The 19,310-nt window shown below is 38.4% G+C and overlaps 1 protein-coding gene across 2 annotated transcripts in view; it reads left to right on the top strand.

Annotated features, from left to right (window-relative positions):
- The window catches only part of PIGN (phosphatidylinositol glycan anchor biosynthesis class N), a 99,972-nt gene that overhangs the window by 9,268 nt on the left and 71,394 nt on the right, over positions 1–19,310 (top strand). The window contains exons 1-5 of one of the 2 annotated variants that reach the window (XM_031059293.1): positions 1,190–1,304; positions 4,576–4,836; positions 9,411–9,532; positions 10,635–10,733; positions 15,345–15,451. In XM_031059293.1, coding sequence (XP_030915153.1) covers positions 4,610–4,836; positions 9,411–9,532; positions 10,635–10,733; positions 15,345–15,451 — 555 coding nt within the window. In that variant the 5' untranslated portion in view covers positions 1,190–1,304; positions 4,576–4,609. Of the gene's footprint in view, positions 1–1,189; positions 1,305–4,575; positions 4,837–9,410; positions 9,533–10,634; positions 10,734–15,344; positions 15,452–19,310 lie in introns of those variants that run through there. The other variant, XM_005423850.3, reaches the window with a different exon arrangement.

The raw sequence follows: 19,310 nt of genomic DNA on the forward strand, positions 1-19,310 counted from the left end.
AAATTAGTGAAAGAATAGGGTAGGGACTGCTAACGCTACCTTTACAGCTGGCATATCATGCAAAGTACTGTCAGAGCACCCCACTTCCATTTGCTCCTCTGCCCTAAGAAAATGATAATGTTTTAATGTGTAGACATACTGTGCAGTCACAACTTTGACAGTTAAATTACAAAAAACACAACACTGTTTAATTGAAAAATATTAGCCAGAAGCACAGCAGACATTCTTGTCTGTTTCTTTTTTCTGTAAAAGATAAGGCCATTGATGCTTATTAAAAATGCATTTTCTTCATTTTAATCAACAGACTTGATGTTATTAATGAAGCATGGCCCCTCTAAAAGCAATTACTAATGTACCTTGAGCTCCTTGTTTTGACACTTCATTGTCCTTAAGAAAATATTTCTGCCAATGGGGCATATTCCATGCAGTATTTTGTGTTTCATTGCATATTCAGAGAAAGAAAAATATAAAAGGGAATTGTTACATTTCATATGAAGAACTATATTGTGTTGCAGCACAAGTATGATTTTCTTTGCTTTATAAATAATGGTGAGAGATTATAACTTCAGAGGCAATGCAACTTAGATGTAGATTACTTGAGGAAAATGAGTGCTATGTTTATTTATGTCAGCCTTCCTGTTAATTGTTGAGGAACCTGATCCAGCCTGGTGCTGTGGGTGTAGCTTCTATGGCATCAAAAAGAAGGTTCAGAAAAAAACAGTCTTGTCAAATTACAGATGAACTTGAAAAGAGGGAAAAGCTCATGTGAAGAAGAGTTGGTCTTGGGTGGCTCATTGCAACTGTCTTGCTCCCCTGCCACCATCACAGTCTGGGTGTTTTAGTCTTTGCACTGATGTGGCTGCTGGAGAGGAACTTGTGGCTAATACCAGGATTTTTTGGTATTGTTTTGATAGGTGTGAATACAAAGAAAGAAAGCATCTCTTCATCCTGTTTGCCACCAGCTGGGAGCTTAAGTTTCCTCCTGAGAATTCAGAGTGAGGGGAGAGAACCACCAAAAACCCCTTCTCTAATCTGCATGTATCACTTTATTCTGGCAAAGTAATTAATTGCAGTCAGAAGGTCCTTGCTGCTTTTCTTTCTTTAATCTCCTAGACCTTAGGGAAGGTGTCTGCTGGTTCTGCCTTGCTGTCTCTCGGATTAATCTCACCTGTGCATCTTCTCACTCTCTCCTCTGCAACATCCAAAGACGTGAGAAGCTCTTAAGTCTGCTGGAGCCCCCTGCATCACCTTGGCACTGCTCCTTTTCTACTTCCTCCATGTGAACAACTTGCATTTAACAGGCAGTGAGTAGCTTAGTGGATCTTTAGTACTTTCCTGTTGAGGATCTGAAAAGAATCTTTAAAAATCCACACCAGCTTTGTGATTTTGACTCCAAATTGTTTGAACAAAAATACTTTATTGGAATAGTTTAAGGTCTGGCATACTGGGGGTAGAACAGTATCATTATTGGCTCTGTACAGTTTAGGAGATGGTGACAGAAGGGGGGAAATGTAGAAAGAAAGGAATATAAATTAGAGTCTGATATATAGCTTACTAGCTGGGCTGAGTCTATAGAGGAGGTGATTTGGCTGTCTGAACTGTATTAGCATTCCAGGATTCTGTTGTAGCAAGTGATATGTTTGGGTGGGCAGTAAGAAATGATACAAATAGGTTGCAATATGCTTCTCTTATCTACAGGACTCAGAGTGCCTTTCCTCTTGGTGTGACAGGCAATGCCTTAACAGAAGAAAGTAGAGTAATGCAGTCAGAATTTGAGCAAAGCTTGTGTTTTGCCCTGTGAAAACAAGGACTGTGGAAGGCACTGCACTAAGAGATTGCCTGAGAAAATATGACAGGACACAAAAATATTGAGATATCTTTGGCTCAAGTTTTCTTGACAGAAAGATAGAAGATGTATTTTCAAGTGGTGGTTTGTTTATCCACATTTTGGATGGCCAGGCACCTGAGGGCAGAGATGTTTTGGCACTAGTCATAAATACTTAGATATGGCTCCTCAGCCTCAAAAGTGTGTACGCTTAAACATTTCTGATTTTCTTCTCTCAGCAGGCTGTGCCTTTTTCTTATAAGCTAGTGCTTAATCCAGCTTTTCCTTTTATCCTGGTTGTTTTTATCTTGTGATGAAGAAATTGTTATTGAAATCGTTATCCTTATTGTTTCCGTGCCTTTTGAGCTGTCTTGAACAGTCGAGCACCAGGTACTGTAGAGAAATTTGCATTCAGCTGAGTGCAATTAGGAGCTTTCTAAAGCCTCTGTACCTGTGGGAAACTATTTGTAAGCTTGAGGACAGAATATTGTTCACAACGTTGTGTTTCAGTGATGACACAAAGTCCTGCATTCAAGGAGCAGTGTCAGCTAAGGTAGAGGCAGAAGGGAGGAATGTGACAGGAGCAGGTGCTTTGGGAGCTGCCTGCCTGGAAATCATGTGATGATGTTGAGCAGTAGGATATGTTGGGCCCAGATAAATGGTTTGGTGTAATGTAATCAAACTGTGGTTGCAAAAGAAATATCCTCTTCTTTTTTCTTTTCTCACTAATTCTAAAGATACTGTAGTCTAAGCATTACATTTGAATTGTGTTGATTTAACTCTTCTTTTCTGTTTGCCAAGACAGGGCTAGGGAGAGTTTAAAGCAAAGAGAATTAGCTAGTGCAGAAAACAGGTTACTATACTTTAGTTAGGAGAACGTAGAATATGTTAAGCTATAGAATTGTAGCACTGGGAGCATGCAACAGGTGGAAGTAACAGCTTTCTTTAGTAGGGTGTTTAGTCTCATCAGTTTAAGGCATGAGTAGTTCATATTCTCTTATCAAGCACAACTGCACCAAAAGTAAAAGCCTTGTGGAAAATAAAACTGATTGAATAAAATGAGCTCTGGCACTGAATTTAGTGGTATTTCTGTGATGGTGATTTCATATATTTAAATTGACATGGGAACTCTGAATACTTAAAAATAAAAAACAAACTCATATTTACAGGTATTCCAAATCTCTTGGAATCTCACTTGTAGACATAAAAGCTTGTAAGTTTCTGAGTAACAAAAAGTTTTTGTTCATTTAAATGTGACTACCACGTGTCTCTTTGAAGTGTTTGAGTATTTTATCTCAATTTTTTTAGTTTTCTCTCCAAATATCTCAAATGAGAAATTGCTATAGTAATGTTTCAGATTAGAGTTGGAGTTGTTGCACCTGTGTTTCAGTAAGTAAAATGGGTGGTATTTGAAGTTATGTTTAAGTTACATGCAGATCTAAATTTTCTTTAGGTTAGTAAGTAATGTTGTGTATTATCTTTCAAATCTTTTTTTAGTGTGTTTCTCTTTTTCCTGCTGGTTTTCCTGGCCTTTTAAGTTTTTGTTTTAAAAAACTTCTTTCAGAGTTAAGGTTATGTGGTAATGAAGCCTTTTATCCTTATTCAGTAAGAGTGATAGATTTACCATATGGTGGCTGCCTGTTTCTGTTTAGTTACTGGAATTCTGAAAGTAACAAGATAAACATTATAAATATATTGTCATTGAGAAGCTCTAACTAAATTCTTAAACAAACTGTTTCTTTTAGAGAAGGGTGTGTATTTACATAGGTAGTCTGAACCTTCCAGGCTGCTAAGAGCATCTGTTTCTTAATTGGTGAATAGAGGTGATGTTTGGCTAAGGTGGATAATTTGCTAATATTTAAATAACTAAGCAGCTTGGACAGCGCTAATAATCTTTTGTCAGAACTGAGCCTCATTCAGGCTCAGGTCCCATACTTAGCTCAGCCAGTATTCATATTTACTTCCTACTTTGCTTAAATAATTACATATTTACTTAGGAGGCATTGCATGAACCCCACAGCACGCTTGAAAAACATGGACATTTTCCAGTGTACCTGTTATTAAGCATATTTGCATCACTAATATGACATCAGAGGATGACAGGGAAGGAAAAAACCACTCAAAAAAGGAATATAATAATTCCTGAAACATAATTCTTCAGCTATTGTGCTTTGCCACTTGTTTTAGAAGAGGAATAGCATTTTGTACTCAGCACAGCATCTTTGTTCTTTTAAAAGAAGGTTTCAGTTTCTAGGCAAGGTATAATGAGCCCAGATTTGATGGCAAACTTGGAGAAAAAAAAAGCAGTGCTGGATGGATGTTTATTATAGGATGGCTTTCTCTTGGCTGTCTGGCGTGCATTCACCTGAACAGACTTCAACTCTGTCGTGCAACCAGCCAGTAGAGGGTAGTATGTTCATGGAGACGTTGCATTGTCTGAGTCTTCTGTCACAGATGTAGCTCACAGAACAAACTGGCTTGATTCAGTGGTTTTTTGAAGCCATCTAACGAATCCCTGAATACCAGAGATGAATTGCTGAGACATAATGGTTGTCAAAAGTCTGAATTAGTCATGCAGTGACTCTGACCAGGACTTGTGGGGGGAAAAAAACTTGCTGGAAGCAGGAATTGATTATTGATTCCAGGGATGTCTGTGGTTGTTGCTCCCATTCCGTAAAAAATGAAATAAATATTGATTCTGATAAAGTCTCATCTGCCTAACTTTATTTTTCTCTCTCTCTCTCTCTTAGTGTTGTACTTTGCCTTTGCCAACCGGCTGCTGCCATGGATATACCAGTCTTCATTCTTGCGGGGCTCCTTGTGCATTGTGTGTTCTTGGTCTCCATTTTTGACATCTACTTCAGCTCTCCCCTGGTCCATGGAATGACTCCTCAGCAGACTTCGCTGCCACCTCCGGCAAAGCGTCTCGTGCTTTTTGTTGCCGATGGTCTGCGGGCAGATTCTCTGTATGAGCTGGACAGCAATGGCACAGCCCGGGCGCCTTACCTGCGGTAAGCCCAAAGCTACACTGACCTAGCTCAGAATCTCTGCTGCTCAGAGTGACCCCAAGATGTGATAGAAAGTCTCTTTTCCCAGCCCAGCGGTCAAAGAGGGAGTCAGAGCTCTTCATTTCTCGGTCTCAAGGATGTTTATTGTTTCTTATCTATAAAATTCTTTCCCTGGCCTGCCGAGGTCTGCTCAGCAGGTCAGACAGAGGCACACTGTGTGCCCTTGGGGGAGTGTTGTCTTTTTATACTAAAAACTATGTGTACATTATTTACCATGACTTCCCAATACCTATCACCTATGTTAGACAGTGAGTTTCTACCTTAAACCAATCCAAAAATGCCAACATCACTCAGAAGTTGGAGGCCAAGAAGAAGAAGGAGAAAGGCTGGACATGCCCAGATTCCTCCATCTTGCCTCCTCAGCCTCCATTCTAAAAACCCCAAAAATCTATTTTTCACTCTGTGATCAGCTACTATTATTCTACTTAAACTCTCTTGACTTGTAATTCTTTATACAAAGGTTGGTAATTGTTTTTTCCAAGGGCTAAATCAAAGGCACAGGGGTCTTGGGCTCTGTGCCAAGGTCTCTGAGCCCCCTGGGCAGGGGCTCAAGCCCTCCAGGGCAGCCAGGGGAATTCCCTGGGTTCTAACAGACCTACAGGGTTTTGCTCTACACAATGTTGAGAAGAGAACAACAATTGTGGTGGCTTGAGTACTGCCTTCCTTCTGCCCTCAAAGTAACCAACTTTGCAGAGTTACACCGTGCAGAAATGCATGAGCTTGGGTTGGTGTCCCTTGTCAGGAAAGCTACTGAAAGTAGGACAGTGTAAATTGAGTCCACATTGTCCCCTAAACTGTACAGATAGCCAGTAACTGAGAGGGGAGTGACCTTTCTCCATTCACATCAGCAGGGTATCAATTCTGAAGCCTTGCAGTCACTAATTTAAACTGCTTCCTGGATGCTCAGTTTAAGAGTAGTAGTACATTAACATGCTTGTCTTCTAATTCTAAGCTACTGACAAAACTTTTGAAGGAGTGATTAAAAGAGATGTCCTGAATAGATCTAACAGCAGGCTGCCACTTCCTCTTCATTCCACCCTTCCTGTGTGCATGACCCTGCTTCCTCCCTTGTACTCTCTACAGTGTGTGTCTAATTGCTTAAAGGAATGATTTAGTTTAGGCTGTGAAAAAATAATCCTGCTAAAAAAGTGTTTAAAGTCATATCCTTGTGTGCTTAGAACTATTTTTTGTTAACTTTCCCTGTCTCCTTATGTCAAGATAATTATTTGAGCATAAGACAATTTTCTACACTGAAAAAAAGGCAATATTAAATAAGACTACTTTTGTGTGATCATAGAATTGGTTGGGCTTGAGTATCGGAGCAAACTCAAATAATCAGTCATCTGAAGCTCTTTGGGCTTTTGCAGTCCACTGCTGCAAAAGTGATACAGAAATATGAGGAGTCCTGCTACATTGCTTGCCAGCCCATATGGGCTTACTTGTGCCTACTTCTGCTGCTGTTACTGTTTTTATAGGGTGCTCTGCCACTGGCAGGTGTCTGCCACATCGGTGTGAGTTTACCATGTTATCTTCTAGCTGTGGACTTGACACTTATCCGAGAGCAGTTTCTTTCCTTAGCAGTAAAACTGTTGGTCTTTTGGACCACCAACCCACACCATCAAGGTATGAATGCTGTAATAGCCCCATCACTAGGAGCAGGGGTGAGTAGTGGCCAGGCAAAAGTTATAATGGGTATTTTCTTTTACTCAGTGATATGAGGTTTTAAGTTTTAGCACTCAGCATTATCATGGCTATATAGAAAAAAGGTAAACTATGTACTAGTTTGTCTACTGCTGGAAAGTTGTCACTTTTGCTTTCTCTGCTTGACTATGTTTGTGGAGTTAAGGACTTTGTATTTCAAAATCTGTAGAAGTAAAGCATTGTCATCAGTGCTGAAAGTACATGGGTGAATGGAGGGGAAGAACTGCCTTGTAACAAGCAAAGATGCTTGTAGGTCCCTGAGTGGAAGAAAATGCCAGTAGAGTGTGAAGTGCCATCTGTATTTCTCTCATCTCTCATTCTGCGTAGAAGTACACATGTGTGTGAGCATGTATGTGTGAGAGATGATGAAAAGAAAAAAAACATGCAGCCTGCTGTGCCTTTTGCAATGTGGAGGATCAGGCAGCCCAGAGCATATCTTTAGATCTATTACACGAGCTGCCACAATTTCAAAGCAACAGGTTCAGAGTTTTGTCCCTGAACCTTTGAGCTGCACAACTTCCATAAGTTAACTTTATGAACAGGCTGACAAGATCATGTGTTAGTTTCTGGAAGTGTATCCTTTTCTATTCTGCCAAGTTGTTGCTGTCTGAACATTCCTTTTTCAATAATACTAACTCAAGGTATATGCAATTTAATACAAATTTTACTTTTTTGCAGGTTCATTCTTAAGTTCTAAATGTTCAGTCCCTTACCCACTTTATAGTAGTGGGCAACATAACAGCCAGGTTATTAGTCTTATCCAAGTGGAGTACCTTGGGAACTACTGCATTGTTAATGAGGAAAGATTGTCTTTAAATGAGCAAGAGCCATTCTTGTAGCAATGTGCTATTAAAAGAAGCAAAGTTTTAGTAGGTACATGGAATTAAAAATAAATATCCATTAGGCTTGAAGCAGATTGTTGGATAATACATGTATGCCAAGTACCTAGTCTTCCACAATATTTATGAAAAATCTGGTTTTCAGCAGTGTTACCATAGCTGTGAGAACCAGTAAGTGATCTGAATTGCTGCAATGGTGATTTCAGGGAAGAGGCTTTCTTCCTTGCCTGTCATGTTTCAGCCATATTTCTATATCATATTAATATTTATCATTATTATTACGGGTAGCTAGTGTTTATGCTGCCATGGAAATTAATTTTTTTAATGGTTCTTCTGAGTAAAAGGCATTGAAGTAATTCAAAGTATCTAAAGTAATTTTGAGTAGGTAAATAACAAATTTATATGGCTTTTTTTCTGCCTGGTATATGTTATTGTTGACTTCAGATCCTGAAGTTATCCTATTGTTGACAAGCAAAGGTGAAGAATTACTTTGCAATTCAATAGAAATAGATTTCTAATTAAATCAATTTTCTACCTTTTGTTACAATGTAAGTCTGAGGAGAGCTACAAGTGTTTTATTTTTGTTTTAAATCATTCATGAATGTTAGTGCAATACATCCTGATCAGTCTGTAGTGAGAAAAATAAGAAATCACTTTGACTAATACATAAATCCTTTTTTCTAATTACTTTTTTCAGTACAACTTGTATTATTTCCTAGCTGAGATGAGAGTAGGAATAACATATTGGAGTGCTGCGTCTCTACATGCCTTTATATTCCTCACTGTTGTATTTGGGCTATTCCAAGTAGTTCTGTGAGCTTTCAAGTAAGTCTGAGCATGTGAGGTCTAAGGTGAGTTTAAAAAAACCCCAGCAAACAAATGGTGAATGCTGCAAGCTTAAAGTGGAGCCTGAAATTTTAGGGTGTTTAAAGGCACGAACTTAGAATTTACTTGGACTGAAACACATAAACATAGCAAATTTGGTAGTTTATATCATGAACAACAAAATTTTAATTTCCTGGTAACTTGACTGTTAAAAACTACTTTGAATTTTTTCAGAAGATTCTGCTGGTTTTTCATAAAAATCAGTAAAAGATATGTTCTGTTGTGTTTTGTTTTCTTTTTTCCTATGCTCTGTGAGCAGTGAATCTTTCTGTTCTTCCAGAAGATGGAGACAAGAAAACAGCATATGGTAACACTCACCTCTTGCTTCCTGACAGGCTCCAGCTGTTCAGATCTTCGGCCCATGAGAATAGTTTATGAGGCTGTTTCTTATGCTTGGGCTTTGTCCTCTATTTTCTTTGCTTTTTATCTGTTGTAACTATTTACTGTATGTGCATAAACCCTAGACACTTGATGTGTTTCTGTGCATGTGGTGAGAATGCATTCTCCTTCACTTCAGTGTAATTGCAAAAGGTGCAAGGTTTACTTAAATTTTCTTCTTGCTGCCAAGATTATTTGCACCTTAGATTTATGTGGGGTTCAAATTCTCTTAATGTTGCTTCCAAGATTCAGCACAGATAAAGGCAGGCATGGTCACAAGAGCTAATTATAATTGAGTGTATTTAAAGAGTAAGATAAGATTGAACTAGACACTTTCAGGCTAAATGGAAAGAACAAAGAAGACTAACACCAGGCAGAAACAATCTGTTGAGGGGGAAAAAAGCTAAAGAGGAAGGCAGCAGAAAAAACCCAGTATATGTTAACTTTAGGTGTATTAGAAGACCAGCTGAACTCATCTGTTTGCAGTGCTGATGGGCCACGATAGTGATGTTCTCTGTACAGTGTTGCAATATAGAGCTACTTGCAGGTTAACATTCTGCTTGTTCTACTGCACAGCAGGTGGTAGTGAAAATCTGTTTTAGTATGGGCTTTTTTTGCATTTCCTGCCTCATATCTACCTGTCACTCTTTTTATCTGGAATTTGTTGTTCTTTGACAAGTCATGAAAGTTAACTGCCTTGAATCCTTTTTTCAGGAGTGTTCTAGAGAACAATGGCAGCTGGGGAATCTCTCACACCCGGGTCCCAACAGAATCCAGGCCAGGGCACGTTGCACTTATTGCTGGATTTTATGAGGATGTCAGTGCAGTTGCTAAAGGTAGGCTGGTCCTAAAGCTTGGAATGTTGTCCTCCAAAGTACAGTATTTCAGTGATGTGCTGGGTTTTCTGGATGATTATTGATAAATACTTATGTTGTAGTTTGTATGCCAAGATGATATGGAAAATAGTAATTTTGGATGGATTTTCAAATCCTAATATTGATAGCTAGGAAAATAGCTTACATAAATTAATATTTTTTAATATGGTTGAATTTAGCAGCCTGAACCTAAAAGCAGAAGCATCTTATAGCCTCACCTCTTCATGTAACAGAGTTTTCAATTATCATTTGGAATGCACTAGGATATGGCTAAGTAGATGTTGCAAACAAGAAATGAACTGCGGTATCTCAGCTGAACCATTGGAATTGGAGAATCAGGAGCAAAATAAACTAAAAGCCCCAAGCCCATGTTTTGTCCAGAGCTTTTACTGAGTGTTTGGGGCTTATTTATGTGGAACAGCCCTTTGCATTACTGACTTGGTCTTTTGTGTGCTCCTCTGTCTTCCCCCAGGCTTCCAGGCCTGAGCGCTAGTCACGTGTGCTGGTTTTGGACAGGGGAGTTGAGAGGAATTACTTGGTCTTGTCCATGTTCCTCATGAAAAGGTTCTTCCTTCTGACAATCACTACAAATGCAGGATAGGCAAGGATACTTAGTTAAGAGCAACTCCATATTTCTGTCAAGTGCCTTTTCATGGAAGCATCTTGAAGGTTTTATTGTAAGGAAGTACAAATGACTTCTGGAAATTTATGTGTGTATCTTATTGCCTGAAATGCCAAACACTGAGTTCAGGCAACAGGAGATGCAGAATTCAGACAAGTGCTAGCTGTTTAGAAGGTAAACCAGCTGTGTGCTTTGCCTGTTTGAAACCCTGCATAATGAGATTGGTCTGGTTTTCAGCTCACTTCATAATGAATGGGGGAGTAATTATAGTGGATGTTTAAATGGAATTAAAATCAAGATGCACAAATTGGAGTTCATTGTGAAATAATTTAGGGGAAACTTACAAAAAAACCCCACAACATTTTGCATGGACCATCAATTTTAGCAGTCAATGCGATCTTCTGGCAATGCCATTTAAATGCAGGTATGTTTGTTTAACAGGATGGAAGGAGAATCCAGTGGAATTTGACTCAGTTTTCAATGAAAGTAAATATACCTGGAGCTGGGGAAGCCCAGATATTTTGCCAATGTTTGCAAAAGGTAAGACTTAACTATGTGTTAAAGATTCATAAAATTATCAGGCAGTAAAATATAGACACTTAGCATTTTTGAGCTAGAGCAGAAGGTGAAAAAAAAGTATTTTCAGTTTGTGTATTTCTGTGTACTTGATTTCTTATTTGTGACATGAAGATGGGGTGGAGGAAAAGAAGCAAGCTTTTGATGAGGATATCACTATTAATTATTCATTAATTTAAATAGGCCTTAGCTAATTCTGTCAGTATACCAAAAGAACACACCTTTAGTTTTAAGGATGTAGTATTTTTTTCTTTGGTGAGGTTTAAAATTCTTGTTTTGCAAGCCTGCAGCTGAGATTTTTCTTCAAGCCTGCAGCTTCCAGTGAACTGAGAGATAGAACTGTAGGCTTGCTTTTTCAGAGTTGGAGCTGAAGAAGTAGCTTATTATGGGTTATCCTTCTTCTACTTACCACATTAATATGTAAAGGGAAGAACTGTGTGAAAGCAAGAATTTCCTGGTACTGAGGTCTTTTGCCTGTGGTGTGCAGTGTGTTAAAGTCTTGTCAGGCCAGTGCAGTTGGTATTTGAGCATGCAGAGATTGCTGAGCAACGCTTCAAATGTTTAAAGGTTCTCCAAGTTTAATATTGTTGTTTTCTTGGAAGGATGAGTACATATACACCCTTTCACATAATCTCAGAATAAACAGACTCAAGTGAAAAGGGGACAAGCTAAGGGCATGTGCTGCTGTTCTGTTCTGGGCTTTTGTATTGACAAATAATAAGAAAAATGGGATAGGCAGGGTAGGAGTAGAATGTAATATTGGTTTAGAGAAAATGTACATCATATTTCTCATGATGATTCTTGAACTTTTTCTGAACTCATGTCTCTTCCCCCTCACATCCTGACATTCCCCCCATGCCCCTCTTTTCTGCTCTTTGCTTAAGCCTCATGAATTTATGATGAGCTGTAAAAATATCTCCTGATCATTTCCCATGACCTCAGATTACAGCTTGTATTTGGAAATAGAGTGATGGTGGTGGGGAGAGGGGAAAGGTAGTCGCCCTTGCACAGATTATTTGTGTTTTAAGGGATATATTCTTGGGAAAATATTTGGGGAATTCAAGAATTTCCCAGAGCCCTGTCTTTCTACTGGTTTTGCTTGAGTTAGATTATAAGCAGAGGACTTGTGAGCAGCTTTGATGTTATCTGAAGAGATGTGCAAGGATAATACTCTCTATATGGCTTGTTCTGAGTGGTATCAACAATGCAGCTTCCTTTTGCGGGGGGGGGAAAAAATCCCCCAAAGTTGGCAAAGTTTTATGTATCTGAGAAGTAGATGCTGTGTCAGAACATGAATCATGATTTCTCATGATAGAAGGACAGATTAATTTCTTTTAGAAAAAGATAGTTCCCTTTCTTTCAATGAGGCCAAGTTTTATAGTATGGAAGGCAAAGGAATCAAGTGTTTGTTTTTTATCTTTACTTTTACAAAAAAGCAAAGAAGGAGATAGATGCACATAGCTCAATTTCTTTCTTTTCATGTTGCAAATTAGTGAGGCCACAGGACTCTTCTTTTGTATATTTTATCATGCCAATATGTTCCCAATTTTACTGTCTCACGACTTGCATTGGATGATGCATAAAGAGTGTATGATACCTGCTGCCTTTTGGGAAGGATAGAAAAATCCTTTGTTTCCTCTATTTTCTCTGGGTATGTTTCTTGTAATAAAATATATATTTCAAGGAAGTATTTGAGAATTCTATAAGGAAGTAAAAAAAATGCTCACAGATTTTTTTTAAATATCAAAATAGATATACATGAAATCTAAATTTGGCAAAGTTTTAATGACTGTGTGATTAGTATTTCAGTCTGAGAAAATGTCTGAATTACCTTTTTATCTTGAGCAGGATTAAAAGGTATTTGTTTCTAATAGTTAACCTCACTTAAGATACACAAATTCATGGTGCTAATTTTAACTTTATATTCTGTGATGTTTTTAGATTTTGACCTTGAAATTATCTAAAAATAATAGGGATTGAAAATGCCTATTTTGTTTCCTTAAAACTTTGAGTTTCTCTTCTAGACTTGCCAGGATTTGAGGTTTGACCTGAAAAATCTAGCCCTGTACTCTTCTGTCAGTGATCTGGGTTGGAGTGTATTACAATGTCATGCTGAAAAAGGAGCTGAGACTGTTGCTTCTCTAAGGGGAAGTAGATGCTTGTTTGTTGTGTCCAGATTGCCCTTTGTTTCATGGGCTCCCCTTCTCTTTTTTGGAAGCTTCCACAAAGGCTAGGGTCATTGTTTTAGCTTGAGTATGAAGAAAGGCATCATCAAGATCATAGGAACACAGGGACAAACCATTGTCAGGATTATTCTGGACAGACAGACCTCTCCATCTTCTGGTTTAGTTCCTTATTGTTAAACAATGCAGAATTTTTCATATCCCTTGCATTGGCTGTATTTGATGACAGCTGTCTGATGGCCACATACTGTCCTGCTCAGTGTCTGACTGTCTTTGTGTATTCATTCTTTTTCGCCCTCTTTTGTGCAGGCAAAATTTGCTGGCAAATTCTCCTGCCGGTCTGGAGTCTGACCCATGACAGACTTGTCATGGGTCACAACCTGCCCCACTAGCAGAGTGAGACATTCACTTTCTTCAGGACCTAAATCTTATTTTAAGAGTGTGATAACTTCATCCCTGATCCTAATGTTTGAATATGGGTGCTAAGTGTGAGATATAATGGCAGAGAAGAGAGCAAAAGCAATAGGTAGTATCTTGTTTGGGAGTTTCTGGCACCTCCAGTTATTTCCCGTGGTGTAATAGCATCATCAAACCCAGCAGCTCTGTCCTTCTAAAAGATGTTTTCATCCCTGGCTTTCTTCTACTTCTCTATCCCATCTTTGCTTCCTCATTCCCAGACTTAAAAAAAGTGTTGGCGTACTGTTGCCTGCCCCCTCAAACAATAGAACTAAGATAACATTTCCTAACATTTTGCATAGTAGAAGTTCTTACTAAAAAGAAAAAAAAAAAGACAAAGAGAAAAGAAACAGTTATTTTATAAGCTATGTAGGCACTTTCAAAACTTTTCTGGTATGACTTCCTTTTGCCACCATTTCTCTTTGTAGCTGTGCAGGGTTGGGTGGACTGTTTTGTTTTGCTTTGGTAGAAATTAGAAATGGGTAAGTGGTAGATGTGTTCCTTTGTTTTTCTGCAAACTCTGAGCTGTCATTGTCTTCTTTGGGGCGGCACCTTTCAAGGAAGGACTTTTCAGGTTTGCTGTGACACTATGGAAAAGCACAACAACATTCTATCCTCTTAGACTATCAGTCATCCTGGCAGTGATGGACAGGACTTATTTCTTCTTTTGAACTCATTTATCCAGCAATTGAAATTCTTGCATTCACTTTTAATGCCTGGCAGTATTTTCTTCCTTTTCTTTTAAGCTGAGAACTGTAGTGAGTGTTTTGTGTTATAAGTAGTAGTAACATCTCCAGAGGCACAGGGGAGAGCTGCATCAGAAAATCTGTGCTTTCATCTTCCTGGCCTGAAATGCCTGCATCCCTTTGTGTGGGTCTCCACATAATCTTGGTTAAGCAGCTGCCTTATCCTGGGATGTTGGTTCATTCACAAGCCTGGAAGCTTACACCACTGCGTTATATAGTTGTGACATGCAGCAGATCGAATATATTCTCTCTGGTCATCAACTGATTGAAGAACATTTTCCCCTCTGAGAGTTTATATAGTCAGAGTATGAATGGCACCCCTGAGCTGTAACAGCTCTGCCATTGATGGAATTGTTTAATTAAACTTCACCTAGCTTCAAATCTGTTCAGGACTTCTGAAGTTTAATTTCTTGCCAGTCTTTGTCTTTTCCTTGTCCCCTCCCTTCTCTGCTTTGCTCCCTTGACAGTGAGTAGAGAATGGTGTTGCCTTGTCCAGATGCTGTGTTTGCACATCAGTGGCCCTTGTGTTGTACTTTGTGACTGAACATAGTTGAGTAGTTCTCCCTTTTCTGTTTTGCATGCTTCTTTTAAAGATGCAGACTTTGAATGTTGTCTCCCTGAAGTTGCCCATTGGGCCTTTGGTAGCTGGAATTGAAGTACAGTAACCCTCCTGATGCCTTTGTTATATGTGATATGTTTTCCTGTGGAAGAGACGTCATGGATAAGGCATTATCTTGTATGATTCAGTTGAACTACCAAAAGCTGAGCATATTTTTCTTCAACAGTCTGCCCCCAAAACACGTGTTCAAATGAGACTATGAATATGTATCTTCCTTTGTTAGAAGTTTCTCTGTGAAGTTCTTTGTTTCAAAACCAAATTCTTTTTAATTTGCTTAAACTGGGATTTGGTTTTCTCCTATCTGCTTTTCCACATTTTACTTCCTTGCCTGAGCATACTGGATAACATTGTTCCACATTCCTCTGAGGTGCTGATAAGCTAATGAGGTAAAATATTATCCAGGCTTCCAAAAAGGATTAATTATGGGAAAGTTTAAAATAAGAATAAAATTCCTTTGACTTCTTTCAGGATCATAATTTTTGGTAGGTTTCTACTCCTGTGCAAACTATTTTTGACTATGAGAAAGGCAAAAAATCTTGTATCTCGTATGCCATCTATATTGTTTTTGCAGGTGCTACTGGAGATCATGTTTATACATTTTGTTATGCAGCAGAAAGTGAAGACTTTGGAGCAGAAGATGCAGCCAAGCTTGATATGTGGGTTTTTGATCACGTTAAGGTAAGCAGAGACTCTTTTTATGCTATGTGTTTATAAAAAGCACAGTTGTATGTTAACTTTATCACAGAACCTGTTAACACGTTATCATAGATCTAGAAAGTATGAGAATTTTGAAAGACCTATCACTTGGGGTCATAAGTAAAAATTTCTTGAATCAACTTTCATGACAAGTGTAATAGATGCTTAAAGGAAATAGTTGTCATTTAGTGCTAATTAAAAAATTAACACTAATAAAAGTACCCTATAAAAATATTCTTGGCTTTGTTTTGTTTGCCTATAATGTGAAACCCATCTTGGAGTACTATAGACCTTATAAGCTCTTGAATGCAATTAGTTAAGGATTTTATAACAGCTGTTGCAGCATGATAGAAATGACAAGTCTTCGTTAGGAAAGCAATATAAGCAATATTATGGACTTATTTTTTTGTCAAGCTGCGTGGCTTTTCCTCACAGATGTAGCTGGCTTCTAATTTTCTGCTGTGGCTGCCAGAGCAGACACAGTTTGTTTTGTGGGACAGAGTGTGAGGTAGAGGCAGCCCAGGACTCAGAGCTGTAGAATTTGTTGCTGTGGTGCTCTGCTCAGCTGACTGGGGTCAGTGCTGGTTCATGACTGTTGTTTTCTGTGACACTCTCACTGTGTTAATACTCCAAGGCACATGATTTCTGATTATTTGTTAATTCCTGTATTTGTTATTCCATTCCATTATGTTATTCCACTTGTTTTGGATTAAGAAATGCTGGTAGTGGGCATTGGTGTATAAATGTCTGTACCACTGAAGCAGTTAAGTGAGTTACTTTCTGGATCTCATAATGATGTTAAGGGAGTTTCAGACTTAAAATTTTTTTCACAAGATCTCTGGGCTGTGTATGCATTAGTATAGCTAACCAGCATAAATAAAATAAAAAAATTGAAATAAATCAATAAACCAAATTATCATCTATTTAGGAAGTGAAAGGTAGCTCTGCTTTAAACAGTGACATAGGGTGGAAAAGATCATTATAGTTTGCTAATTTTCAAAGGAAGTGATTTTCTGAGTTTGCAGGTGAAAAGACGTTTTTTCTGAGTGCCATCATTTCACTGAATGTGCACTTGTGCCACATTGTGTGTTGTAATGCATATGAATAATACAAATCAAATTAGGCTGTCAGTTACACTTGAATAGCTGTTGTCATAAAGTTGCACCCTGCTGTCATTTGGAGCTGCACAAGTATATGAGGGTGGTACTACCTTTCTTTTGCTTCAGAACACCTAATGGCATTTATCCTTTCAAGCTATAATGATATGTTTAAAATATATGTCATTACTGATTACTTTTTCCTTGGAGCCAGCACCATTATTTTTAAGACTTATTTTGCCCATCTAAATTCCATTCTGTGGATGGATAGGACTTGATTGACTGGCATAAGCCACACACTCCATTAATCATCTCTTCAACTGCACATCAACAATTGCTTCAGGAGTGTGAAACTTGGGGCTTACTGAAACCAAGGTCACTCTCCTATTCTAGCTCTAACAACTTTCAGCTGTGCTAGTGAGATTATATAGAAGTAGTAATGACATTATGCTGGAATCTAAATTCTGCTTTGCCTACTTATTTTTTTCCTCTTTTGTGTTTTATCTCAAGTATTTAACAATATGTTGTTTAACTTGTGTGTTGGCCAACGTGGTCCCTGGTTTCTGCCTCTTTAGGAAACGAAAGACACCAAATGTACTTCCTCTTTACTCTGCAGTCCACAGGTCCCAAGCATTGTGAGGGCCGCTTGTTTGGGGCCACTTCCTCTGCCCCAAAACACGATGGAGATAAAACGAAGAATGGCTAACTTGTGCTTGGGCTGCTAATGCTGGCACTCTGAAATTCCTTGTTGTCTTTCAAAATGCTAACCAACAGTAAATTATCATCAGGAGATGATAAACTCTAATTTTATTTGTATCTATGCTTAAATAATGAGTAGAAGAAAAATGTATGACACTCAGTAGTTCTTGTCCTGTCTCCTTATGATACAAGGTGATCATAGCCCTTTCTTGGGACAGAAAATACACCACGGACTAGACTCTGTGGGATTTTTTATCTACAGCAGTGTGAAAATTCAGCAACATTAAAGTGCAGTAATAACTTGGGAGTGGTTTGGAGTTCCAGGTGGGCATGGAGTTCATGGACTGTGGTTTCTTTCTGGTTTTTGAGTTGTTTGGGGCTTCTTCTCGTGTGTTTGTGTTTTGTTTTGTTTTTTTTTTTAAGAAGCTGGCAAAATAATTGAGTGGAGTTTAATCGCTGTAACGTGACTTGATTCTCAGTAAAAGAACTTTTACTGAAATCACCATTTGAGTCTGTGCTAAAAAACTAAGGAGCAAAATACTGGGAGTCTAGATTAACTAATGGGAAAAAAAGATTTTGTTGGTGCATTTCTGATTATTGAAAATATTTTGTGGCAAATAGTTTTGAAAGATTCAACTTTTTTTTTTTTAGCGTAAACAGTTTAAAATTCTAGGAACTCAGTCTTGGAGAGGAGTTCCAGTAACGTCCTAACCACAATTTATTATGTTCAAAGGGTAGGATATTCAGTTAATGTCTTCTCACTGAAAAGGACATGTAGATACAGATGGCAAAAAATTGTGGTTTTTTTCCTTTATTCTTTTCTCATTTTGAACATAGTATTCCATTCTTCCTTTGTCTTCTTTCTGCTGGAGAAAGGCCACCCAAGCCTTCAGACTGTCCCTTCTGTGCAGGGTGGTGGATGGAGTCCAGAATTGAATTATGTTAAACTCTGAAGCTCTGCAGATAGTGCTGTGACTGGATGTTGATTTGTGCCAGTGAATTTCAATACAGATAGCTCTGCTCTAATTAGCAGCGCAATGGTTTTATGATTCATTTAAAATGTGTTAGTGTCTTGTGTATGATCATGCTCAAGGGATCTAAACCTGGCAGATATGTTTGTCCTGCCTTTGTACTTTTGTTTTACATCTGAAAACTGGCATAACTACTTAAACTCCTAGCAGCACAAATCAGTGTGCACGGCTTTAAGCAGCCAATTAAATTAACTTGTCCTAGATTAAGGAGCTTTGTGAAAGGGAAGAGTTTGTTTGGTCTCTCTAATACATGCAGGCAACAACAGTTTATCAGCTCTACTAAAAAATCATGCTTCCATGGAAGACACTGTTTGAGGGAACAAAAAGTCCCCAATTACATTTTAAAGTTCATATTTTGTTCAGACATCTGTGGATCATTTGTTAGGCCTTATAAATAGTCTTTATTTCTTCTTTGCTTTCTCCCATTGGAGGAGGGAGATGATTAGATCAAGATTTCACATAGTTATAACTAAAATTCTGTTGTAGTGGTTTACTTAGTACTACACTTATAATTAAGTTCACACTTTGATGTAAATGTTTTAATGGGGAACTTTGTGCTCATCTTAAGGTGCATATAAGTTGTTACCAGTGCATTATTTTGTTGCTAGCTGCCAGAAAATCAAAAAAAGTTGCCAGAATAATTTAAAAACAAGGTTGAAAGGAAGCTGTAGTCATCTTGAGTCCGGCTCTCTGAATGAAGGAGGTTCAGTTAGAGCAACATGCTCAGGCCTTGCCCAGTCAAGTTTTGAGCATCTCCAAGGGCAAGCCTTTTAAGCATCTGTTCCAATATCTGACTATAGTTATGGTTTACCAAATAATTTTTAAAAGGCTGTGTCTTACTGTAGTTTTTCACATTCCACATTGTTAGTGTCTCCCTGTGTCATCTCCGAGTCCCTCTGATCAGTCTGGCTCAGAGGATGGAGATTCCTTTCACTCTCAGGGCAGATGGTTGTATACAGCAATGGGACCTCTCTTTATCTGCTTTTTCTTGAGACTGGAAAAACTGAGTGCTCT

Source organism: Geospiza fortis, unplaced genomic scaffold, assembly GCF_000277835.1.
Source record: "Geospiza fortis unplaced genomic scaffold, GeoFor_1.0 scaffold58, whole genome shotgun sequence".
Classification (NCBI taxonomy): domain Eukaryota; kingdom Metazoa; phylum Chordata; class Aves; order Passeriformes; family Thraupidae; genus Geospiza; species Geospiza fortis.